Genomic DNA, 26,684 nt, shown 5'->3' with positions numbered 1-26,684 from the left:
ATGCTGGCCGGTGTCTTGAGCAACACAAAAAACGAAGAGCAGGATTTAGCAGGCTATAAAACAAGAAGAGACCCAAGAGACGAAAGCATCACCAGTTGTCCCCTTGGTACTACTTCAGACTTGATGCTGTGTGCGGGAGGTCAGACAAACTTGTTTTATTGCCATAATTGCATACCAAGCCTCAATCCTCCCACACACCATCCACAATTGTGTTAAAAGATTTCCTTGGAGTCAGTGGTTCTCATTTCCACTCCTTTAGCCCTGCAAGCTCTCACTCCAGATATCCACTCAAGGATGACCTGAGTTGGGTTGCACCAGCTGTTCGGAAATCCATTACAAAATTTGTGTGTAAAGTCTCCCCTAAGTTCTTAAACAAGCTCGTTTCAAACCAGTGATTTACTGAAGCAGGTTGAACCAGTAAAAATCAAGGAATGTCTTGGCTGGCAAAGACTTTGTTAATTAATTTGTTAAATGGTTGCTGGGAAACAATTGTAGCATTGCCCAATCAAAAGCAATTAGCTTTGTCAACAGGAAACCACTGTAGTGTCACAAATTGTAACCTGACTTCCAGAATTTGTAGCAATATAGTGTATTAAACTTAACTCCCAATCCTTTGTAAATGTACTTTTTCCCCATTCATATACAGTTGTATATGTACATACATGGGGAAATATGTATGTGGTATTTAAGCAGTTTAGAATGAAAGAAAATTGAGTAGTAGGTTATCATTTTATAAATCTTTTGTGTATATGTTACAAGTGTCGACTGAATGTGATGTAATGTCATTGTCATTTTGGGGATACATGTAGGTGAAGAAATCCTACTCCTACGCTAGTTGAACTGTTGAACCTGTTTCTATCTGAGGGTGGCTTGCTGACCTCTGGGGTTAGCTAGAGATATCTTTGTCTTAAGCCTACTGTGTGGAGGTACCTCGACCAGCTAAAGTTGAAGTATGTCCATGTTTGAAGTTATTGATTGACCATGAGGTCTCTGTTAGATCGTATGACCATACTTGTTTGTAAGAAGGTGTAACAGTTTGTGGAAGTGTCCATTTGGGGACCAGACTATTTTTAGCTTTGTTTCTGGAGAGGTAAAAAGCTGTCTAGTTTGGGTTCACAATCTTTAGAGAAAAAAAATACAAAATACATGATGATTATATTATTATATTTTTGTTTGGGTTTGGACATGTGTCTTATATTAGCAAGCTAACATTAGTTTTGTCAGTAAGCTCAGTTAGCAATGAAACAGCTACACCTGGCAGTTATTGGTTGTTTGCGTGGTGCAACCTGTTTTTAGTCAGTAATGTGTAAATCTGCACTTAACTTGTAACTAGGCTAAATTTGAATTTATGAAGAGCTGGTGCAACTAGCTCTTGAAACCTTTATGTACAGGTCTATGCTGCTCCAGAACCAGGATTGGGAATTATTTCAAGCTATACAAGCTAAAATATGCACACACACACACACACACACACACACACACACACACACACACACACACACACACACACACACACACACACAAAGTCTGAACATCAAGTAGAATAATTCATGTTCAGAAACAAATGCACATGAACTATACTGTAATGCTATGAGTCATAAAACTGCATAGAAAGGTGAAATAAAGATGAACAGGGAGTAAAAATTCAAAGCTTGCATTACATTCTGATGATGGCAAGTGTAGGGGCAGGATTATATTGCATACTGTCGCGTGTATAGAGTACAGAGTGAATGAAACATCACAATTCCATGTAAAAATCTGTTTCACTAATGAAAGGGATGTGAAGATAAAAGGACAGGGGCAAGTTAAAGGCATTTTAAAGTGAGACTATTTAACTTAAAACATTTTTTTCTCTTACAAAAAAGAAAAAATAAATTAATGAAGTACACTCAGTTTAATGCACAGTTGTTTTTCCATACAACCTTTCTTGGTCTGATATATGTCCTGTAGCTTATGGTGGGAAATGTAAGCTAATATTAGCAAACTTCAGATCGATATTACTGTGTAACTGATATAACTGAGTGAATTTGCCGACTTGATGACTCTTCTCTTCTTGTGCTACTGTTACATTATGTCTAAGCATTTACCATTATCATATATTTGGTACTTATGGCCACAGTGGTGACTTTCCAGCAAAAGTTACATAGTCTCGCTTTAAGCTTTGACATGAGTGAGAAATATTAAAAGTTTGTACCCACAGTGCAAATGTTTTACATGTGAAATGTACTACACACTAAAACACAATAAAATTAGTTAGTTGAAGCTGCTAATGCGATAACAATTCTATAGTAAGGAAAATAAATGAGTAGATGCTAATCTAAGAGCTAACAAGCTAGCTACAGGTTTTGCAACCTTCAGGCACTAGTCTCATCACTTTGTTGTTGACCTTACCAGTTCATAGCGAGAGCAACCAACATCTTAAATTCGGATTTGATCGCCTTCATTCAACCTGGTGATTATGGTGAAAATAAAGCCGTTAAGGTGAGTAGTTGGTGGGTAGAGGTCAGTGATTGTTAGCCTTTTTCTGCAATGAGCACATCTATTTGTGTGCCGTGTGGAAATACAAGAATGGAGTCTCCAAAATCAATATTTATTCTTGTGTGACATTACTGAGCCGTGTTCCAAATGTATTCTGTCAGCGATGTTTATGGAAATAACAATGTACTGACACATACGTACAAATGATGGGCGCACTTATGGTCAAAGAAAACAAGCTGACAAGATAATAAAAGACAAGGGTTGAAGTTGATGGAGGCTGCTGACAAACAATGACAGTTAATGTGATTGGTACAGAGTGGTGTACTCACGCCCCCTCGTCTCTGAGCAGAGACAGGAACTTGGACACTCTGTAATCCGCGTCCATCTAGAGACAATAAAGAGAGAGGACGGAGAAATTGAAAAGTCTGTTCACAATAAAAACAAACAGTGGTACAAACAGGCAAAAAAGTCAATATGAGTCTTTGCAGTCACATCACAACAACAGCCGGTGCCATTATTAAGGACCACAAAGTGCAAATAATAACAAAATATCCCCCACTATCCAGTGAAATGATAGCGGCATTATCGAAGACATGGGCACAAAACTGTCTGACTCCCTAAGTGCTTTCTTTGAGATGGAGGCAGGCTGTTCTGAAATGTTAAAATGACTGAGACGTTGAACGTCTGCATTCCGTACATATTTCATACTGCAGTCAGTTCAGTTGGCTCACTTGTTCATCAGTACAGACTTCAAAGATGCTTATATACCGGGGCGGAGATAGGACTGGGACTGTTGAGACACCTAGGGACAAAAGTACTCTTCTTTCTGAACATCATCATCCTCATGGCTTGGTCCAGGGAGTTAGCTATAGCCCACGCAATGCATTTGACACTTCTCTTTAACCCACTTTACAGGAATAGTTTGACATTTTGGGAAATATTTGCTTTTCTTGCTGAGGGTTAGATGAGAAGATCAATACCACTCTCATATCTGTCTGGTAAATGTATGGATACATCCAGCTACTGGTTAGCACAAAGACTGGAAACAGCTAGTCTGACTCTGTTTAAAGTTAACAAAACCCACTGAACAGCACCTTAAAAGCTCATTAATGAGTGTGTTGTATCTCATTTGTTGAAGTGTAAAACATAAAAAAGTTGTGTATGGGGGTTTATGTAAAGCAGTAACTTCCAGCAGTCTCCTGAAGTTGCCTGGCAACCACTCTGTGATGACAGGAAGTTACTGCTTCTGGCCAAGAAATAGCCTGGCCAAATTATCATACATCATGGGTATTTTGGCATTATTGATCGCACATTGTACAGAGGGCAACATTATTGTACAAATATGATAATTATCATACATCAGGCAACGTTGAGTCTGGCCACCATTTAGCTTCTATCTACAAGCATGGTGGTTTTTTGGGCTGTTACTATCAGCACTGCTTTGTTGAGTCTTGTGTACCTGCAGTGACATCTCGATAAGCACGAGCAGTTTCTTGATGCCGATCCAGACTCGCTTTCCTTTGAGCTGCTGTGCGATGCTGGCTCGCTCTTTATCTGTGAAGCTCCCCAGCAGCTACAGAGACAACAAAGCACATAGAGAGGTGGAGATTGACAATACTACCTTCAAAACCTTCAGCCTAAAATCAAAAAAAAAAAGAAAGAAAGACAGCCTCAAAAAGCTTCCTTTTAGTTAGTTAGCTATCTTTTTTCAATGCCTTCACTTTAGTAAATGGAGGTTTTTTTTCCTGCAAGCATACCAAGGTTATGGAGTAAATTTCAATGCAGTGTGTGTGCGTGAATGTGTGCTCTTGAGGATGGGGGATGGTCATATTTAATTCACCACATTCATCTGTGTGTCCTTGTATGAGTGCACAACTGTGCTCATCTTTATTCCTGCGATTGTGAGCGTGCGTGTCTGTGTGTGTTTATACCTCTAAGGCGTCGACTAGCTGCTCCCCAGTCGAGATGTTGGGAATGTGGATGGTGGTGCTGAAGGCGTCCAGCATCTCCATCTCCTGCAGGACGTCTTTCCTGCTGGTGGTGCCGATGATGAGCAGCTTCCGACCCTGCAGGAGGAACAAATTGCTTGTTTTTGCAAAATGTGAATAAGACCTTTGCTCATTTATTCCACATGGCAAGTGCTCCAGTCATTTTGTGAGATTTTTTTGGTCCGTTCTCAAGTTTAAAAATTGAATATTGAATAATAATGACTGCCATGACCCCAAGTATAGTGTAGATTTTCAGGCTTGAACAGTTGAACACTGGACACTTTGAGTTCAGCTGATTTTCATGCTCTTGCTTAGGTCATTCTGAGATAAACAAATCTACTCTTCAAGCATTTGTTGATCTGATTAAGAAGCAAAATTCTTAAATTGTGACTGCACAGATAGAAATATCTAAGACTCAACCTGAATCAAATTATTTACTGATGCAATATTTCATTGGTACAACCAAATGAAATGAGCACAGAAACAGAAAATAAAACTTTCAGGAGAAAATTCAAACAAAAAATATATCTTGTTATTAGCTGATTATTACATATTAGTTCTTTTAAAGGATAACACGGATGTTATTCTACATTTTTCTTATTGTCAGCAAATCCCACAAAAAGACAAAAACAAACTATGCGGTAGTCCAACTCTCAATAATACTCTGTCTGTGACATGTGCCCCAAGCACATTAATTTCTACTGAGGAAGCAAAACTGTTCGAAAATATATAGTTTCATATATAAAAAGAGGTCTGTGATTTTCTAAAACAGCTGAAAAACAACACCATTAGATTATTAATACTGAAGCATCAGTGTTAGAGCAGCATGTTACTGTTGTAGCTGCTGGAGGTGGAGCTAGTTTCAACTACTTTATATACAGTAGCTAGTTTAGTCCAGTGGTTCCCATCCTAGGGGTCCGGCCCCACCATGGGGCCACCAGATAAATCAAAGGGGTTGTGAGATAATTAATGGGAGAGGAAAGAAGAAAAGTTCTGATACACAAATCTGTTTTCAGTGTTTGGACTTTTTCTCTAATCTTTGATTTTTGGTGAAATATTGGATCATTTGAACATTTATTGAAATGAAACCATGTGAGAAGTTTAGAGAAAAAAAATCACTATTTGGTGGAGCTGTTAACAACTCATAGACATGTGAAATGTGACCCCGACTACACACTGCTTTTTGTAAGACGTCAAAAGCCAAAAAGTTTGGAAACCACTGGTTTCATCTCTAACAATGTGTTGTATTTTAAAAGCTTGTTATATTATCCATTGTGTCAAATCTTCACCTGAAAAGTAACTAAAGCTGTCAAATAAATGTAGTGGAGTAGAAAGTACAATATTTCCCTCTGAAATGTTGTGGAGTGGAAGTATAAAGTAGCATCAAATTGAAATACTCAAGTAAAGTACAAATACCTCAAAATTGCACTCAAGTACAGTACTTAAGTATATGTAGTTCATACTTTCCACCACTGGATACACAAACAATGATTGTAAGTAGATCAATTCATTGTTAGTTTTGATGTTTTCTTGGAATTTGTTAAGAAACAAATAGAATATAATTCTTTATTTATCATTAGAGGTTTGAATTGGTTGCTTTGACTAAAATGTGAATTTGCAGCATGAATAATGTATATACAGTATATAGGTTACAGATGAACTCTGACCTTGGGTGGAGGTTTCTTAAGCAGCACCAGCAGAGCCTGAAGTACCAGGTTGGAGAAACGAGGGCCTATGGGGACGTAGTCCAGCAGACGCTCAATGTCATCCACCACCACACAGCTGAGCTGGGACTTATAAGCATCATCAAAGACCTGAAGCAGAGGGAGGGAGGGCAGAATGAATGACGAGATGGACAAAGGAATGACCGGCAGAGAGGATGCAGCAGGGCATTAATGGATGCAGTCAGAGGCATAAAGGGAAGGAGCAATTACACAGATCAAACAGTTCCATAAGCCATTGCTCTAAATGTAAATGTGCCATTAGACTTGTTTGCTTACACGCTGTGAGGGTTAAAACACAGCAGCAGCACTTACCTTTTTGATTGCCTGGCACTTAGAGATCTCTGAGTTTCCAATCATCTTGTCTGGAGAGCAGATCTTAATGAAGGGGAACTGCGAGTCCTCTGCAATCTTAGCTGCCAAGGCTGTCTTTCCACTGTGGGGTGGACCTGGAGATGTGTGTGTTGAGAGGAGGCATACAATTTATTGTCTGCATATGTTTGTAGCTATTCACTGGGGTAATAGCTGGGGTGTGTCATGAAGTACAACTGAGCTCCTTTTTCTCTGTTTGAATGCCTTTTATTTGATGCAGTTTTTCTTCTTTTGAATGCAATTGGATGCTTCATTTTATTATATTGATCTCACTTTTCAGGTTTATTTTGGAATATCACACACCTTCCAGAGGTCTAGGGAAACGCAGGAAATTCAATGCCATCTCTGGGATGTGTATATTCCTCTGCATGAATACACCAGAATATATTTTATAACCTGTTTCTCTAAATGGTGGATTTTATTGGTTTTTAATGACACACCACCCTGTTTTATCATTTACAACTTTTTTGAGCCAAACAGCAGCTGTACATGTATGTTTGCATGTGTTTTGGATTTCTTACCCTCCAATAACACAGCCACCAGTGGTGTGCGATCACTGTTCTTGGTCTGCTGCACCAGTAGCTCCCCGTCATCCAGGACATGGGTGACCGGGTCACCCCATTTGATGATGCCGTTCATGATGTAGCTCGAGTAATCCTCCTGGTTTGTGCCAAATGCCTGGGAAAAGCAAGAGGACGTGTTAGGGGCTGTGTTGATTTTTCATATTACATGGTTATACTGTATTCTGCAGTCAGGAGCATGGATTTCAATAAGACCTGGTACATACAGGTTTAATATCATTGTTGAGGGATCCCATGAAGTCATCTCTGGTGACCTGCAGCTTCTCTGCCCTCTCCATGTCCACCTCAACTGTAGATGTGGCCTGGAAAAGAATACATACCAGCATTAAAACAAACTCAAGCTATGGTGTAATAATGTACTTGCAACATCTTAACTGTGTGTGGCCTGCGAGGGAAATATACTCATTCATATCTATAAAATTAAAGTGTTAAAATACTCTCAGTTTAGTTTCACATTTGTCATGATATACCATATATAAGAATTATGTTTTTATTATGTATTAGTATAGAAAAATGTTCTGATAGTATAGAACAAAAGGTAGTGAGTTAACAAAATAACCTTAACCCATTTACCAGCCTTTTCTGGAGCTTTCAACTACATCTCATGTCCTACATTAGGGATCTGTTGTCATAGAGACTGTGCAAAATCTGCTTACTGATGAAGGCTGTGAGATGTTACTGAAAGCTCCACTAAAAGTACATGTTTATTTAAGATTATTTGCCAACAATTCTCAGGGTCAAGAATAACCTTTTATCCTAAAAAAAAAAGCTTATTTTCATGGCTTTTGTCACTTGTGTTGTTTTGCTTTTGCTTGTGGAATTCATATATTTTGAAGTTTTGCCACCAGGGTTCCCATTATGCTTATGCTTGTAACAGAATCAGTGAAATTCCTGTGGACTGTTTTGTAGCCTGTGTTTGTTTACATTTTGCTGAATCTACACCAAGAAAAGTCATGCTGTCAGCCTATTGCAAATAGCTAATGTAACTACCCATCACTAATGCAAGCTTTGCGTATTTGTGACTGCCAAGTGACCTTGATGTGTCGGTTCATGGCAGTGGACTGCGCGGCCCTGACCAGCCCCTCCAGCTCAGCACCACTGTAGTTCTTGGTCTCAGCTGCCAGTTCATTGATGTTGACGTCAGTAGCGAGCAGGTTGAAGCTTCGCATCTTGTTGGTGTGGATGGTCAAGATCTGGACGCGACCCTTCTCATCAGGGAGACCTGGAGGTTAGACAATGGGGTAGACACAATGCAGGACTTTTACTTTAATAAAGTTACTTCACAACATGGCACTACTAACGTCACCAAAACGATTGTACTTTTTCCAATCAATCGTTGGTACACAGGTGACTGCAGGCCAAACTACATAGTGAAAACTGGCATGTTTGTGTTGCTGCCTCATCATCAGTCATTTAAAATGTGAATTAACATGTTTCACAAAGCAGAACTTTGATTTAATGAAATCACATTATAAAACTTGCATGGACGTGCTGACTGGCAGTGTTTCGGAATGTCAAACAGTAATGTTACACATCTTACTTTAGTTTATTTAACTTAGTTCACAGAAGAGCTGTTAAAGTTAAATATCAGCTGAATTGAAAAGTCTCTAGGAGTCATACAAAGTCAGATGTTATGATTTACGTTATGATTGATATGTTTGTTTTTTTAAATTTATTTTTGGAGCAACAGGCCCTCAGAGCAGTGGGATGTTGTTTTCGGGATAACAGGCTGTCGCACTATGGACTTTTGGTCCAATGGGCCATTTTTCATAACTACTGGGGTTTTGGAATAATGAGCCTTTGGACCAATGGCCAGTCCCCAACTAAACTAGCTCTACAGTGCAATACAATAACAATGCTGTTTCTTCATGTAAATGGACGTAATGGACCATGAACTGGTGAGGATGCTGACCTTTTACCAGCTTTAGCCTCAGTCTTTAAAACAAGTCAGCTGGCAACGTTAAAAAGTCAGCTGGAAACGTTTGCAACCAATGAGGCGAACATTACATGGAGCTTATTTAGCTAACTAGCCACAGCTGATAAAATCTGCCAGCTAACTCAACATGTGTTGGTTAGAAATAAGCCTGCTTTAGTCTACCTCTATCTCTGAAAATAATCCCGTGTTTTAAAAATGACTAAGAATTTCGAGTGGTTAATCAGCCACCACAGCATTTAAAAGTGATGGATAGGCATGAGGAATTCTGGAAACTCTTTACTTTAATGTTAAGTTGACAGAAGAAAGAACAGTGTTGGAAAGAGGGGGAGTTAGAGAGAGACAGGGAGAGCGAGAGAGAGAGAGAGAGAGAGAGAGAGTCTTATAACACTTACCAATTTCCATTTTGACCTCAAACCTGCCAGGCCTCATGAGAGCATCATCTATCAGGTCAGGCCTGTTGGTCATACCTGGACAGAAAAAGAAAAAGACAGAAGATGGATGGAATGACAGGAAGGAGGGAGGACAGAATTATGTGAATAATGCAGCCTGATATTATAATGCAGCCTTCTGTATGAAACACATTTATAGGTATTTGTTACAGTGATGTCTGTGTAGATGTGTACGATGACAGAAGAAACTGAACTTAGTAAAAGGTGTTCATATCACATGTATTCAAATAAATGATTTCATATATACCTCAATATGACAATCATTCCTGTAGCTGAAATTGGTATTTCATATTTCTGAGACAAACGGCACAAATACAATACACTAGAATATTTGAGTAGTATTTTATGGTTTTGCCTAATAGCTAAATTCATAATTAAAGGAAAAACCAACATAAGGGACAGAAGAAAATGTCAGAACGATATAAAGATAAACAACATAAAGGTGGTGGTATGAGAAGGATCTGCTCTGATGCTGCTTACCGATGACCAGGATGTTGTTAAGTTGCTCCACACCGTCAATCTTAGACAGGAGCTGGTTGACCACGGTGTCGTGCACGCCCGTGCTGCTGGCGCCCGTGCCTCTCTGCTTGCAGATGGCATCCAGCTCATCAAAGATGATGATATGAAGGCCACTGTTGGCTCCCAGCTGGAGACAGGTTGAGTTTAAAATGATAAATCCTGTTTTGTTTTTTTAAAAATTGAACATAAAGACAAGTTCAACTGAGCATGACTCACCCTCTTCTGCTCCTCCTCGGCCTCGGCGAACAGTTTGCGGATGTTGGCCTCAGACTCTCCCACGTACTTGTTGAGGATCTCTGGGCCGTTGACAATCTTTGGCTCACGGGCGTTGAGCATCTTACCAATCTGTCTGGCCATCAGTGTTTTACCACAGCCTGGAGGTCCAAACAGCAGGATACCCTTCACGTGCTTACAACCTGGAACAGAGAAAAGAGCGAGGGATGACAAACAACAAAGGAAGAAGTCGAAGGAATAAGCGGACGTAAGGAGATGTGAAAGAAAAAAGATGATTGTGTTTACGAGGGGCAATATAAGATAGTTTTATGTACTCAAAGCCGGGGGGAAAAGAAACCAGGCTGATAAAATGATTCATAAAACCAAAGAAAAAACATTATTGTCTGTGTGATGTAATAAGTGTGTATGGCTGTGTGTGTGGATGAGAGAGAAAGAGATGTTGTACTGTGACTAATGCTGTTTCCTCCACTGTATTGCTGTATATTACATTTTGTTACCTCAGGGAATACACAATATTTGATCCATAGAAGTAAATACTGTTTTTACTATAATTACATTCACTTGTTGGTTGAAAAAAGTTAATTTACAGTAAATCCCAAGAGCTTGAGGATTAGAGTAGTATAAGTACCTGCATTGCCATTATATATTCTATATATTATAAATAGGGTCAAATAGTCTCATAAGTAGGAAATGAGAGGATGGTGGGAACAGAGTAAGAGAGAGTAAGATATAGCAAAAAAATGCCCTAAAAACTGAAGTAATCTGGTTTGGTAAACATATAAAAAATGACAGGGAAAATTGAGGATAGAGGGAGTTTCTCACCCATCTGCTCCACAATGTCTGTGGGGAAGACTCGGGAAGCAAAGGCTCTGCGGAAAATATCGGAGAATTCCTTGTCCAGACCTCCAATTCCCATCTTCTCAAAGTTCCAGTCTGGGTTGATGATTGTCTGTCGTGCTTCCTTGGTCTTTGCCTTACCTGTAAAGTATAGAAGGGAACTACTTAGCCAGAACAATGTCAGACATACTGTATATTTGAAAGAAGGTGAGGAGAATGTAAACAATTGTAAATAGTTCTGACGTTCATAGGGTTTTTTTTTCTGTTTGTAAGACATGTTTCTATCTAGAAAGAATTTGTCATTGTCAAAGGAGGAAAGCTGGAAAGGAAACTGTGTTGCAAGTCAAGTCAGAGACAGAAAAAAGGAGAGTATTAAGAAACCTAATGATGAATTAAAAAACAAAATAAAAGCCAAGTTTGGTCTATAAGTCTTTCTAGCGTTTGCCTCAGCAAACAGAGGAGTGGAACATGATGCACTTGTGAGGAAAAACACAAAAACAAGTAATGTGCTCTTGCTGCCATCTTGTGGAGGGGATAGGTAGGTGTGAGGGATGATCCGCTAAAAAAAAAAAAAAGACCCATAATTCCCTGCTATGCCACAGGTACAGGGTAATAAAATCATTCCAAGCAAAAGTACTTCTGACTATATTTACTCCCTTGATTTAATGACTTATTTTTCTTCTCTTAGGGCTGCTCCAGGTGTAAGGTGCTGTGATGCTGTAGAGTTTTGGGAAATATAATAAATATAAAAATAATGAACGTACCGACTAGTGTGAGGGATGAACTCTCTGCCTTCTCAAAAATCACCTGGCTGTTGCCGATCATCAGTCCGATATCAATCTTTCAGAGAAAACAAGAGTTGCAATCAGGCTGAATTCCATGCAGAGAAGGGACATATTTACACTTAGGCTACAGTACAAGGTAGCCATGATGTCAGAACATAGTATTAATTGTAAGATGCAAGATATCTTTTCATAACACATTTGGTGATCACTGTGGCCACTCTGCACTCCATGACCCAGAGATCAATCAAATATTTCTGCAAATACAAGGCCATTTTTTTCGTGGATTTCCTGATGATATGGGAATACTGTATCTCCCTGCGTTTTCTTCTCTGAGGAAAATCATTTTGAATGTCAATATACAGCAGTCCCTAAGGACAAAACATATACAAGACCAAAAATGTAGACATTAAACAAATGCAAAGACAGAATTTAATATTTGCTTCCTTTTTGGATTTAAGGTGCATTTCTCTTGAAGTTTGTGTTTTCACTGTTGTATATATTGTGGTAATTGCTGGTTTTGGAGCACATCTTTTCAATGTTTGTGCTTTTGCTCTCGTAGGCATTTTGCCCTTAGGGGCCAGCATATTAATGAGCATAAATAAATAATGTTCATAAATGCAATAAATTAGGGGGGAGGACACTCTATATTGCAGTGACACTGGTTGTCAGATGTGTTTATATACTATATAGAGATCAACATGATCCTCAAATGTGATATCAATTATTCACAAGAAGCCATTAAGCAGCAACAGTATACTGTACATATATACAGTTCAACTATGTATTCCACTGTAATATGCTAAATGCCACTGTCCCCTAATTTATTATGAACAACGCCCGCCTGCGCCATAAATCCAGATGCTAGCCGGACCATTACATTTCTCAAAAGCAATTCAATTTCAAGCGGACTCTCTATTAATTAGAGTATTAATTAGAGTTTTATTATGGAGAGGTAACTATATGCTAGTCCAGTTTACAGGTTACAGAGCTACACTGGACTGAAGATCAGCTGCCTCTCTCTCTGCTTTTCTATAAAACATAAGGCTTATAAACCGGAGGGAACAGAGCAGGGGAGTAACAAAGTTCAAGAGCAATTAACAAAATCCCACAGTAAATCACACTGAGAACCCATCAAAGCTGAAAGGGATCACTAACAGTACGAGCTTCCAGGAGAAGCTTGACAACATTGTTGTTCACTATTTTTATCCAACAGAGATCCTCATTTAGAGGAGCTTACAAAGAGATAACCCCATAATAGACAATATTGTGAGATAAACCCACAATAAGACAAGATAAATAACTCACTTCAACAAAGCTTGAACTGGTGACACTGTGAACTTTTGGCTTTACTGGTTTTGATGATAAATCTCAATATAAACCATGTGCTCTGTGTGTGGTGAGGTACCTTCTGCTGTTTCTTTCCAGAGGCTGGTTCTCCTTTGAGGATGCTGGCATCCATTGCCTCGATATCCTTTACCACCAAACCAAACAGCTTGTCGCAAAAACTGAACACTAACTGAGAGACGGAGAGAACCAAGAGGATGATTAAAAAACCAACAGAGCACAAACTCCATGTCTCTATATTTGTATGTGTGTGTGAGAATAGATATTTGAAGGCATGTGAATATAAACCTGCTGGGTGACAGAGAAGGCCTGGTTGTTGAACTGTTGGATGAACTCTGCAGCCATCTTGTCTGAGTCGTAGGGAGAGGAGTCGGTACTCTTCTTCTGCAGGAAGTCAATTTCAATTGTCATGGCACCGATGCACTGCTTGGACTTGTCAAAGTTGTAGTTGGACACTGAGGGGACAGACAGGGTTGAATTGATCTCTTACAATAACAAAAGCATTCTTCAGAAGGTATTTATAGTGTATTTTCACAGTGAAATGGGCAGAGACTCAACTAAATCTAACACCAATAGTAGTAAATGTGAATCAGTGATTGACGGTTTGCTAAACCCTGCCCCCCTCTAGTAAGAGTGATGGTTTTTATTTCATGCCTTTCCAAAACCAAGAACACAAGAGCAAACATATATGGAATGGCTTCAAGAGTTTATCTGCTCTAATTTTTTGCTGCATTCATTAGCATGGCTGGCTACCTAGCTTACTACCTACAGCCTCCTTTCACTGTACTTCCAAAGCCAAGAGTTAGCATATCATTACCTACAGTGACTACATTTGTGGGGTTCCAGATAACATCAAAAATTGCCAGTTTCATGACTAGCATATAGTATTTTCCCACTGTGTGGCAGCTGCTTTTGGATGCTGTCTGAGTTTAAGCTAACGTCAGTGGCTCTTTATTGGATTTGGGGAAGTTTACACACCACCAACCCCAGCCAGTGTTACCCGAGATAGCATTACGAACAAGTATGTAAACTAGTAGCACATAGCCAAACAGGATTATGTTAGAACAAAATAACAGTCTAATCTTATCTGACATAGGCTGATACTAGGACCAGCACTTTACACAGCAAAAATGATGCTGTTTATCTTCTACATGCATCATCAACTGGTGAGGATGGAGGACTTTTTACCTGCAGTTTTAGCCTCATTCTTAAAGTACAATATCTTGTAGCCATCAAGTGTATATTTAAGATCATTTTACAGAGTCCTGCTTTTGAGAAATGTAGAAATTGCTAAGAAGAGTTGCTAAGAATTTCCAATTTTGAGTAGTAAATCAGCCACCATTGTACACTGCATATGTGCCCTGCAAGAACAGAAAGCTTTACAGGCGTAACAACAGTAACTAAGGGGATAGTCCTTAGTGAACGGTCAATTACAGTTGTATTGTTAACCCTCAGATGCAGCAGTCAAACAGGGGATATTATACCTTCCACCTCCTGGCCAATGGAGAGACCAGCCCATTTTCGCTACAAGAGAGATAAAGGAGAGAGAGAGATGAGGAACACTGAGCATCGAGTCAACAACTAGTAATTAACAATGTATGTGTACAGTATGTGCTTGTGTGTGTGTACCTGCGGCAGGCTGAAGGCAATGCTTCCAGGTGCCACTGTGTGGTGGGTCTTCACTGTAAACACAAACTTGTGGTTGGGTGTGGTCTTCACAGTCACATGTCTGTAGAGATAGAAGAGTATTTAATACATTCATCTAAATGTTCACGTTAACTTTTAAGATAGTTACAATAGAAGACTATGAATTGATGCACATACTTATTAGGAGAAAATTTTCAATAATCACTTTGGTGTGCTATTTAAAAATTCCATATTGACCTTTGCCAAACTGAAAAAGCACGCCAAGCATACTATTAACAGCAGCACCACTAGTTGGTGACACTGACAGATAACAAGTCTGCAGTTGCCATGGCACTAAAAATGTATCAAAGGCCTATCAGGTGTAAAACAGGTGTGCTTTTTCCTTCTCTTGTATTGCATTACATTTCATCACTGCAATGGGTGAGTATTCAAAACCTAATACCTACAGTTTACCAAATTCTTACAGGTCTGTCATGCTGCAGAGTACTGACTGAGGAAGCTTCAGTTTCACAGTGTCTCAAAACTGTCTGACAGGGTCAAAATAATGGAGACACTAAAAAAATAACACAGAGACTACTGAGAACCCCTCCAAGGTGGCATCAATACACCAAACTTGTGCTGTGTAATTTTATGGTTGAATGTGTAAAATCAGAATTTCTGTTTGACCAACATGGACAATAACCCTTGATTCTCAGTCAAAGCATGGTGGGCTTAACACCTCCCAAAACACTGACATAACTTTATCATCCTTGAGATTTTTAGAATATTAAACCCCATTTTTGGTACTATCAGTGGCCTGCATTTTTTCTGCAACAGACATTTGATGTGTTACCATTCAGTAATTATCTCATATTATAGTTTGTATTCATGGTTAGTGGTGGAGTCTGGCTTAAAGATACAAGGGACACAGGAAATGATGATTGCATGGGGTCCAATCAAAAAATGGTAATTTTTTATAACAACAAACATTACCAACAACAAACAACATATTTTACTGTTTCGTCTGGAGGCCTTGTTGGATTGAAAATGTCCCTTTTATTTAAGTTTTCCCATTGGGGAAGAAGAAGTCTTTCTGCTTATACTTAAAAAACTTGACATGGTCCTTGGTGATTCAAGCTTAAAACATGGTGTATTTTTATGTCAAATTCCTGCTTAATTATCATCATTATGTATCTAGCAAAATAACTGTGATAATCACTCACTGCAAATCATGCAGCCTCATATCAGATTATTGACTCTGACCTTCTGGATGAATGATGGGTGTAAAGGTGGGTGGATGGATGGGCGTTTGGATAGATGAGAAAATTATTGGAGATTTTCCCAGGAGTGTGCCTGCATTGACAAACGCAACGATGAACAGGTGATAATGACTACTCACTGTCCTGACTGCAGATCCTTCTCGCTCACCACGGCACAATTAGTCAGCGACAGCTCATCTGTCGGACATCGCGCTGCTTGCATGGTCTGCGAAAAGGAAGACAGAGAAGAAGGGGGTAGAAAAGATATGGAGAGGTTGAGATTTTTATTTCCCGAAAGATCCCAATTTTTTTGTTTTGTTTCAGTCTTTATTCATCAAAAGAACGCTGACTGAGGATGCAAAACACCATATGCACCATATGCACAAACCTTTATTTATTTTTTAAAATATTTTAAGCAAAATATTATCTGAACATCCTAACATGGTATAAACAGGACTGAATTCCACTGAGGTGCTAAAGTCCATTAAATTATTATATATTTCTACTGATGCATTATTGGTTTCCTTACATGATTTTGGAGCATAATTCACACCAGACTTACACTAAGATCTAACCTGATGTAAGATCTAGTTAGCAAAACGGATGAATCATACTGCAGGAATGGTGATGAAGTTTTCCCCTTGATTCTATAATTAGAAAATGGTGTGTTGCAGTATGTGTGGAAACGGTTCTCACAAATTTACAGTGGATTTTTCATATTTACAACTAGAGCAGAAGAAGCTGGCACCCCTGGCGTAAACTCCAAATAATGTCTTTGCATTAGCACTGAAAGAAAAGACAATATTGTTAAATATCAGGACAATTTGTTTGGTTAATCATAAAGCATCTGGAGCCTGCCAAACAGGTGGTGAGCAGCTTCTGGAAAAATGTAACCAGCAATGTCTGAGGAGAAAATGAATCACTTTATCAGATCCCAATTTGAGTTAAGAATCAATACTGGCAACCTTTCGGTGTTACCAAAGGAGGTGATAAAGCAAGGATGTGGTATGGCTGATAGCCTTATGAGCACTGTCATCACCAGATGGTCAGAGATAGAATCATTTGATGTTTAAAACTAGAAAAAGCATAAAAAACTGTACAGCTTTATCTGTCTCAGGCTGGAGATAAAGGACATACAGCAGGAGAGGAGAAGGAGTCCCTGCCGCTGTATAATCTGTACACTGTGTTTTGCTTTTACTTTCCATTACAACATTCAACAATGTCATTTGAGTCGGTAATTTATTTTCTTTCAGGAATCTCTTGAATTTAAAGATATGGTAAGACAGGTTTTAACAGTCCTCAGGTTGTGTTAAATATCTGCCAGCATTCTGTATCAAAATGGAAATTAGTCTGTGCTGTGAGCTGTGAGGTATGAATTATTCAATGCAGTTCATTCACTTCTCCACTGTCAGACTCATGTAAGCCAAAGACACATCGACATGTTCTCATCTCGACTCAAATTGAAAAGCCTTTGCAAAACAAACATCTCTGCAGCAGAAAAGAAATGTACAAAACGTAAAATCGACCGCAGATAGAGAAATTCCAATGCACATCACTGCCCCCTGTGCACATGAAGTGGTAACCATGGTAACTGCATTAAGCAAGCCGGCAGAGCCTCTGACGATAAATCAGGCTTTACTGCTGGCTGATTTGTCACAGGCTTGAAACGGCACTGTCCCTCAAAGGCGGCAAAGGTTGATCTGCCACAAATTGTTTTAAGTCATTTGTTCCTGCGAGGCTTTACAGTAAATACATCAGAGCTGCATACAACCATATAGCAGTTTGCCCACATACACTGGTGACACTAACTCCCTTAAAGAGCTATACCTGTATGTCACCTCGAAAAATATATTACCTGAGGTTCAGTGGTGACTTTGTATATAAGCGTTGTTTTAAAAGCTTTGGAAAAGGCTAAAAATAAAAATACAAATTTTGTCAATTTTAAAAGAAGTGGGGAAAAAGCAACATAACTACAGAAATTCAGCATGAGATTTAAAAAGTACAACAGTGCAGGATTTGTCTCGAGGAGGTTTTTTGAACGTGGAGGAATGTGAGCGTGAGTGTGTAAAAGTTTCTGGAACAGCAGCTGTATGTGAACAACTGAGAGTCAGGTAAGACTCATGTAACTCGCTGTGATGGTACCAACTTTCCTTGTAATCACTGTGTTTTTGTACAATATGTGTAATTGATAACAAGCTGGCATACAGACAAAGTTTCACCACTGACAAAGCAAAACTGCAGCCTCAGCAGCAATTTAACTTCAGCATCAGTGTGATCTTGTGCCAAAACAGCATAAAAAGCAATGCTGTTAAGTATTATTAAATGTCATGCCCCCCATTAGAAGAGTAGCTATCTATTTCATGGGCCAAAGTCCAGATACAGATTACAAGAAATATCTAGTCTAACCTCCTCTCCAAATTCCTACCAAATCCATTCATAAATCACTAGAGATTCTTTGCCAAAATTACTAGCAGACAAATCATGACCTCATTGTTGACTACAACATTGCTTTTTCTATCCTTTTTAAAGCCACCATAATTAATTTTAAAGTATATCATGTACTGTATATAATATTGCAAAAAGTCACATGTAAGCAGACAAAAATCAAATGATCACTGCATCCTGAGGTATTAAGTTCAGTTTGACAGAAGGAGATACAGGAGGATATAGGGAAAGCCAGATGAGAGATAAAGGTAGAAAGATTGTATAATATTTTGTACCTTAACTGTGTATTGATACTGTGTATATGAAGATGAGAAGACAGCAGACATAGAGAGGAACTGGGAAAGTATGGAGAAAAACAAACTGGTGGAAAATACTGCAGTGCTGGCATCATGCCCACATCACCTGCTCCCCTGTAGTCTAGCCAGACAGAGGTAAAACACAGCAAGACTAGTGTGTCAAAAAAGCCTTAAAGGGGCCTTTCACTCAAAATAAATTATGTTTTTATTTGCCCAAAGGGGATTTCATCATGCTCACTGAATAGATATTTCATTCTAATGTATAGATTTGCACCGTTCAATGTACTTATACGAAACATGTTGAACAGCAGGGCTGAAATACCACAAGTACCTTACAGTCAAATATAACACCATCACCACAAAATACACTTTCAAAAACTGAACCTCTTCAATTTATTATTGCTGAAATGTCAAACCCATGTCCATTTAAATTATTTCAATCCAAGGTACTATATCCTGTGAATGTGTTAGCAAACAGTTGCATATTTACACATCCAGCAGACAGAGCAGCATTAGCATTCATTTAGAGTTGTGTTTCTGGAGACTTGATAAATGTACAATAATCACAATATTTTAGTGCTTTTAGTTCTGTTTTGGAAAAGGAAATATTTGGCTCTTTAAATGCTCCTGTACTGCCAGCTAGCTGCTAACTTTGTCAGCTGTTTGGTGCTGGGCAGATAGCATACAGTTGGTTTATCTGAGCTGCAGTTAATGAGAATACTGTGACCAAACTGTAAAGTTGTGGGTCATAAAGCCAAAACAATGTGCTGAAAGATGCTAAAAAAAAGCCCCGTAAAGCTGAGTGAAAGTGCAGATGTGGGTGGTTACCAGCCAATTAATCAAAAGTCCTCAGGAACACTTTAAAGATATCAGGGTGGTAATTCAGAACACGGCAATCCTGAATTACCATATGGATATTATTCTAACCAGTCAAACTGCAGTTGTACTGTACATATTAAAGATGCGTATGTCATTTTTTTTGCTAGTATACAGGACATCAATGCTTAATCACTGGGACTTGTTAGCTCCTTGCATGTATCAGGACAACAGGCAATTCACACATTTCTTGAGCAAGTGTCAATCACACAAGGTGAAGAGCTCCTCTGAATAGTTCAAGTGAAGCTACAGGTATCTTCAGTATTTTAAATGTTCACAGTGTAATTATAACTCATTAACATTTGCTTGCAAATATCTCAGAAATAATCATGAGCAGTAAAGCAAGACCATTTTCTGTTGAATAGGCATAAACTGGGGAATGAAAAACCAATTCCCCTTGTTGTGATAATGGAGATGGGTAATATTGCTTTCAGCAGGGAGAGCAAATTAGCAAGAAAAAAGAAAAAAAAAGAAAAGAGATATGGATGATACAGAGGGCAGTAAATAGCAAAAGCATGAAATGCTTGGAATGCAAATACAAGATTGATATGGTTGTCTGCACACTCCATCTTATCTAGGCTACACTACAAAGCATCTGGGTAACCTAGAAACAGTGAATGACAGTGAATGTCAAGCTTTATAACATGGTTTATTTAAAAGCCAAAGCAATAACAATTAAATCTGTCTTTCGGGTGTGGAGGAATTATTTGAGGAATTCTGCCCTATATATATATATATATATTGAGAAATATAGTTATTGAAAGCCATATTGAATGTTTTTCTTTAACGTAGGTGATGGTAGCCCTTTCTACCCATCTACACCAACAAAGCACCCTCATGTATATTCAAACACACAGTGTCAAGCTTAAAACCTGGGATGTGTTAGGCACTCATTTTAGGTGGTTTTTGCAAGTGTAATATGTTCTCACATTTCCTCATACAGAAATTGTCCTTTGGCAAAATAATCTTGACTCAAGGGCCCAATTACTAGTTTTTTCTGGGACTTTCTACTGCATCTCAATGCCATCATACTGTATGTGTAGGGAGTAGGCTCAAGTGTCATCATGTAGCCTAATTGTAGAGTGAGTGGATGGCTGGAGAAGGATCCATCCGTCACCCAAGGCCATCTATTATGCAATTGAAGTTCCATACTTAAATCATGTGACTGAGCCAAATCCATTCACTGATAAAAAGCAGCAGAAAACGCTACAGTAGTAAATGGAAAGCGAAAGTGAAAGCAAGTGGACTTTTAAATTAAAATTATTTTACCATACTACTAGCTCCAAGGTTAAGAATGAACTTTCATGCTCAAGACGTTGTCTTCCTTATTTAATGGACTCACGTCCTTGCCAATCCCTCTTGACTTACTTTGCAGCTCACATGTAAGTATGTAAGAAGCCATGGGATAATATATGCAAAACATGAATGATTACAGTAATCACAGAACCTCAGCTTAGATTTAGTTGTAATGAATTCCAATGATGAGATGATTTCATGGCAGAAAAAAATAGCATTAAAATGTCAATATAAACTTCTGACAATCTGACAATTTCTGTAACTTTCTGAAACACTCAATTCAGTTTTGTGGAGGTGAAAAAGTAAGCAGTACTTCTCCTTCAAGTTCTCTTTTTCAATAAAAAAATCAACTACTTTGTATTTTTTTGTGTGTACATTTTGTTTATACGAGTGCAACACTATGAATACATTCCAGGTGAGACTGATTGAAAGTGCTTCAAGTTATCCCCATATTTAAACAAATATTGCATCTCGCTCCTCTCTATGACGGCAGGCTTTGCCTTCCAACATGGTAAGACAGCACAGACACTAGTTCTTTGCAAGCATAACTCTTGGTCTTGTCACATTTTATGCTTTTTGCACATGTTTCAAGGCCTGCCATTTGTACTTTCATGGTCAGAATGGTTTTATGGTAGCTCGCTTTTTGGCTAGACTGATGAACACGCTTCTGGTTCGTTCTTTGGTCTGAAATCCTAGCACAGTTTATTGATTGACTCTGATAGCTGACTCGCTATCATATCTGATCATGTGATGTGTCATAATCATAGAGGCAGAAAAATGTTGGCAAGACAAAGAGTGTGAATTGTGAAGTGGATGGAAAAATGACACGTATTGGACTGCTGAGAGGCGGCTTATGCTGCAGGAGTGGATGGAGAAATTTCTGTGAACGTTTTGATACATTTTTTTTCCATGAAAGCCTTTTGAAAGAGCAAACCCTTACAGCCATAAACAGCATGATTAACATGCATAAACAGCATGATTAGCATGAACTCTTGGAATCCCAGCCTTCATTTCACATTTAGGATCTTCCAGCAAAACCTGGCTAATGCGCTATAATACCAAACTACCTCACTGCGTTAAATCTGACTACCTTCAGACTACCTGCCACCTGAATCAAAATGGGAAGCTCCTAATGGAGCAAATCCATTTTGTTCTGGGCTTCAGAGATTAAGAGCTCTGTGCAAGTTGCAGTACAACAGGGGAGTTGATTAATGGACCTAACGAGTTGGCATGAGTGAGTCAGCATGTGGCACCTGCTTGACATTGCAGCTCAGTCACTGGGTTGCAATGGCGCCAGACATTCTAGGGTTAACGCTATGTTTGCTTTGTCTCTTGAGGTGCTAGCCAGCTATCCAGCCTGCAGCGGGGGGCTGAAAGCAGTGATGCACTTCCTCTATACAACCACGTCTCCAGTCAGAGAGCCACAGACAGCTAGCACGCTATCGGGCGGAAATAGCAAATATATTCCACAAGACGAGGAAGATGGCAGCTCGTTTTGATAGTTTAACAGGTGTATATCCATACATACCTTGAAAAATATTACGACCTTGTGGGCGCCAGCGTAGGCAAGCAGAGAGGAAGGACAGAAGACAGCATTGAGACAGATGGGGACTTAGAGCAGCTGAGGGTGCGAAGCTGTGGTGGCTGAGGACAGGGTGCATTCAAGGTGCAGTCACATGTATGGAATCACTCATGCATGCCACACACACACACATATAAAGATATCACCTGGGAGGTGCATGCAGGCCAGAGTCAGGGTGTTTGCTGCTTGGATATGGAGTCAAACCCCTTTTTCAAGCACAAAACTAATCTTTGCCTTTCTTTTTGTAACACTTTACTTTGTGTTTTCTCTACAACTACAAAATTAACAGATTTTCTTGTCAAATTATACCCCAAATCTGGTAGTGGTGGGATGACAGGAGCCATATGCAGAGTGCCATGCCAAACATATGGTGTTATGTTTACAATATATGGCTGTATTCTCTTCCCCACAATTAAGACAAAGTGGCAACTGTCTTATTGTAGTAAGAGACATGGATACAGGAGAAAGGAATTGGATGATTTTGTTCTGCAATGGTTGAATGTTAGTTGTTAATGGATGAAAGGAATAATGGAAACTTTCACTGTAACATGCCCTTGGGTGATTTAAATCACATGTTTCACTGAATCAATAAATCAGTCAATCATGGATAAATACTTTTGAAAATCAATTATTTGAGAAATTGAATTGAATTCTCTTTTGGTGTAGGAAGGGCAATGATTCACATCCATATTAGTCCTGTTATTGCTTTGTCTACTGTTGCTCTGTTAGGACTGGATCAGTTTGCATTAGCTGGCATGCTCAAACAGATAAGACATCACAAGTAGTGAGACAGTGTCAGAGGAAAATACATGAACATGTTTTTAACAAGTAGTCACGTTGACAGCAGTTGTCTTGCATGGATTCTCAGTTCATACTTCCTGCTCCAGTTTGTGAGCAGAGCTGTGTCTCCCTTTGCCTGCAGGACGCTCTCAGCTATACCTCTGACAGCTCTTTAAACTCATGAGGAACATCAGAAGCATACAACGTAACATTTGGTATAACTTGAAGAAGAGTATGCTTGTAGGAGCAGGAAAAGATGGAAACCTTTGGTTTCGTCTTTAAGAATGGGTTGTATTTTAAAAGCTTATTATATTATCTATTGTGTTAAATCTTCATTTAAAAAATAACTGTTAAATAAATGTAGTGAACTAGAATGTACAATATTTCCCTCTGAAATGTGGTGGAGTGGAAGTATAAAGTAACATAAAATGGTTAAAATTAAGTACAGTATTGAGTAAATGTGCTTAGTTACTTTCCACCACTGCCCCCTAGTGGTCAAGAATTACATGATGCAGCTTTAACAAATTAAATGTAAGTAAGCAGAGTGCAATCCACAGTTGTCAGTGGCCCTGAAATCTAAAAAATCTCCCAGTAGTTTATTAGATTTGCAAACCCTAAGACTTTCAATATGCTTCCAGGCTACAATAAGTCACAGGCTAAGACTACAACTATGGGACAAGTGCAGATATTACCAACATTAAACACCCAGCGCTTCCTCAATTCCAGTGAGGCACACTGGTCAAAAACAAAGCTGGTTTATGCTTATTATAGTTATGCATTTGGCAATTATATTTAATGTAGCTTTTTCCCCACAAAGTATTTGTTGGTGAGATGATGCAAATCAAAATTTATTAACATTATTATGCATTCCATATTTGTGGATCCTGACAGATAATGTAACAGATGTAACAGACTGGGCACACTCAGTGCTCTATGCTCATTATACTCTTTCAGTGCAAGTAAACATGTGTGTACTCATCTAAAGATGGTATATTGCATCATCCCTGTATTTCAATATAATATGCCTCATGTTAACAGCTAATTAGTGTATTTCCATGGCTATTGTTATGACAAATGGTGAACATTATCAAACTGATCATGAACAGTTATTGTGTTAAGCCAAAAGTAATAATCTGCAGTGTGGCAGGAGAATGGACCCATTTAACAGCAGACATTTTGACTTGTCAGAGCAGGAAAAGCACAGGTGGAATTAATAACATTCATCATGGCTGCATTACAATTAGGTGAGCCAGTCTCAGCGCTCTGGTATTGTTACTGCTCACTCACTGACATGACTTACCGGGACAACTAATGGAATGGATCCATCATTAACCTGCAGGATTCCTGCTTTAATGAGTCAACATGTCTATTGTAAAAAGGCTCCACAATTGCTGATAAGAGTTGGCTGTTTTTAAGCAAATACATTTAATTTGAGCGTTCCTTGTCCCTCATATTCCGCATATTGTATATTGTATTGTATGTCTACTCACAACCTGTTGTCTATCAATTGTGAGCAGTTTAAACAAAGACCGATAGGCCTGAGGAGTTTCCAGTAATTCATTACAGAAAACAAAGATTAGATGGTAAATCGGTAAAATAACAGCAGCTAGCAAAGTCCAGCAGAAATATGTTTTTTTTATTACTTATATCCTATGTTGTTAATCATCATGCAGCTCCTCAAATTTATCCTTTGACCCCATGGGGTGTTCTGCCCCCCAAGTTGGGAACCACTTTTCTAGAGCATATTTCATGGTAAGAAAAATATTATTAGTCAAAGTTATTTACTGGACAAACATAAGTTGTAAATAAATGGCTAAAATATTTCCAGAACCTTGTGTCATTAAGATGGTCCTTCCTTCTTTCTGTCTGTCCAACAAACTGTTTTTCTTATTTCCTTCCTTCCTTCCTTTCCTATTTTATAGACGTCTTTACAGAAGGCTCTTGCCATTTTAGAAATGATAATAAGTGGACTCTTTGATTTAAGAAAATACAGCTTCTGTCTGTCTGGATTGCTGCTATGAGAACATCTGTTGTACAAGGAGATCCTTTGAGTTGCTGTTGGCTTCTTTTATTTCTTTCAAAGCTGCTCTTGTGTAGCAGTCTCTCTATATTTGTGCGCGCGCACACACACACACACACACACACACACACACACAAAATTATCTCTCATCACCTCTCTGTTCAATTTCATCTGTTGTTTTCAAGCACTCAATGTTCCCTCCACCTCTTGTCTGTATAAAAAAAAATCTATCTAAGGGCTTTCTGTGAAATGACTGCAGTTCATGGTGTCGTCCTCATTTACTCAGTTATTGCCTTCATTTCAGCAAACATCATTATTTCCAGCAAAAAATTCTCTGGTGGCTCATTTTTAATAAGGACATGTTATTATTCAGACACTTTCCAATAATCGATTTGTCTCGCTCCCATGAGCCTGTAAAAGCCCCTCTGCTGTATGAGCTCCTGTTTCTTCAATATTTTATTCAAGAGGTATTTCCTCTGTTTTGGTAGTGACCTGCAGGCAGATAACGAAGTAGTCACTCCCTGCATCTCCACTCGCTCTCTCTAAATATTCCTCTATTCCAAGTGTCCCATTAAATTATTCATCCTGCTGTGCCTCAGGAGAGAGTATCCAGTCAGATGTCTGCAATCGATGGGTAATGAAGCCGCTGCTGCATCAGAGCTGAGGGTTTAAGATAGTGATACAATGGATAGCATGCTATCTGTTGTTCCCTACTGAGTTTGACTAGAAAAAGAATCCTAAAGACGTCCTCAGTTTGGATTTTCTTCTCTTATGGAATAGTCCACCAACATCTTCTGAGCCTCTTACATAACTTTTCATACCCTTATGTCTGATCTCTTGCTGAGATTAAAGCTGCACTAATCAATATTTTATCTGAACAATGGATCACATGTCTATGTGTAATGTAAAAGGGTCTCATAGTGATGAACACGAAGAAAACTACAACCATCTCCAAAGTTTCCCTCAGCTCTATGGAGCTTTTTAGCATCTTTCATTGTTTTGGTTTTAGGGCCTCCACCTTTACTGTTTCCTCCAAAGCGTAAACTAAGCAACAAAATAAGTTGTTTGTAAGTGTCCTTTAGAACAACACATAGAACTTTTTTCTGATCTGACACCCCTGTCAACAACATCATTCTTCTGTCCACCAAAACTGTTATAAATCACTGTTGAAAAAGAAATATGTTTTTCAATGCTGTGATTAAGGTTTGGTTAGGTTTAGGGAAAACTCATGGTTTGAGTTAAAATAAGTAACTTTAGGGA

The 26,684-nt window shown here is 38.8% G+C and overlaps 1 protein-coding gene across 5 annotated transcripts in view; it reads right to left on the bottom strand.

Moving 5' to 3' along the window:
- Nucleotides 1–26,684, bottom strand: part of LOC121884979 (vesicle-fusing ATPase) — a 44,533-nt gene that overhangs the window by 1,438 nt on the left and 16,411 nt on the right. The window contains exons 2-20 of one of the 5 annotated variants that reach the window (XM_042394124.1): nucleotides 16,270–16,355; nucleotides 14,874–14,973; nucleotides 14,729–14,768; nucleotides 13,533–13,699; nucleotides 13,306–13,416; nucleotides 11,880–11,955; nucleotides 11,101–11,256; nucleotides 10,261–10,460; nucleotides 10,006–10,171; nucleotides 9,469–9,543; nucleotides 8,175–8,362; nucleotides 7,347–7,442; nucleotides 7,081–7,237; nucleotides 6,503–6,636; nucleotides 6,134–6,280; nucleotides 4,410–4,544; nucleotides 3,938–4,051; nucleotides 2,808–2,863; nucleotides 2,392–2,449 (exon numbers count right to left, since the gene is read on the bottom strand). In XM_042394124.1, coding sequence (XP_042250058.1) covers nucleotides 2,419–2,449; nucleotides 2,808–2,863; nucleotides 3,938–4,051; nucleotides 4,410–4,544; nucleotides 6,134–6,280; nucleotides 6,503–6,636; nucleotides 7,081–7,237; nucleotides 7,347–7,442; nucleotides 8,175–8,362; nucleotides 9,469–9,543; nucleotides 10,006–10,171; nucleotides 10,261–10,460; nucleotides 11,101–11,256; nucleotides 11,880–11,955; nucleotides 13,306–13,416; nucleotides 13,533–13,699; nucleotides 14,729–14,768; nucleotides 14,874–14,973; nucleotides 16,270–16,355 — 2,235 coding nt within the window. In that variant the 3' untranslated portion in view covers nucleotides 2,392–2,418. Of the gene's footprint in view, nucleotides 1–2,391; nucleotides 2,450–2,807; nucleotides 2,864–3,937; nucleotides 4,052–4,409; nucleotides 4,545–6,133; nucleotides 6,281–6,502; nucleotides 6,637–7,080; nucleotides 7,238–7,346; nucleotides 7,443–8,174; nucleotides 8,363–9,468; nucleotides 9,544–10,005; nucleotides 10,172–10,260; nucleotides 10,461–11,100; nucleotides 11,257–11,879; nucleotides 11,956–13,305; nucleotides 13,417–13,532; nucleotides 13,700–14,061; nucleotides 14,135–14,432; nucleotides 14,580–14,728; nucleotides 14,769–14,873; nucleotides 14,974–16,269; nucleotides 16,356–26,684 lie in introns of those variants that run through there. The other 4 variants (XM_042394125.1, XM_042394127.1, XM_042394126.1 and 1 more) reach the window with 4 other exon arrangements.

This window comes from Thunnus maccoyii, chromosome 18 (genome assembly GCF_910596095.1).
Source record: "Thunnus maccoyii chromosome 18, fThuMac1.1, whole genome shotgun sequence".
Classification (NCBI taxonomy): Eukaryota; Metazoa; Chordata; class Actinopteri; order Scombriformes; family Scombridae; genus Thunnus; species Thunnus maccoyii.
The sequence above is the reverse complement of the archived record's forward strand: the minus strand, read 5'-3'. Positions and strand labels throughout refer to the sequence as shown.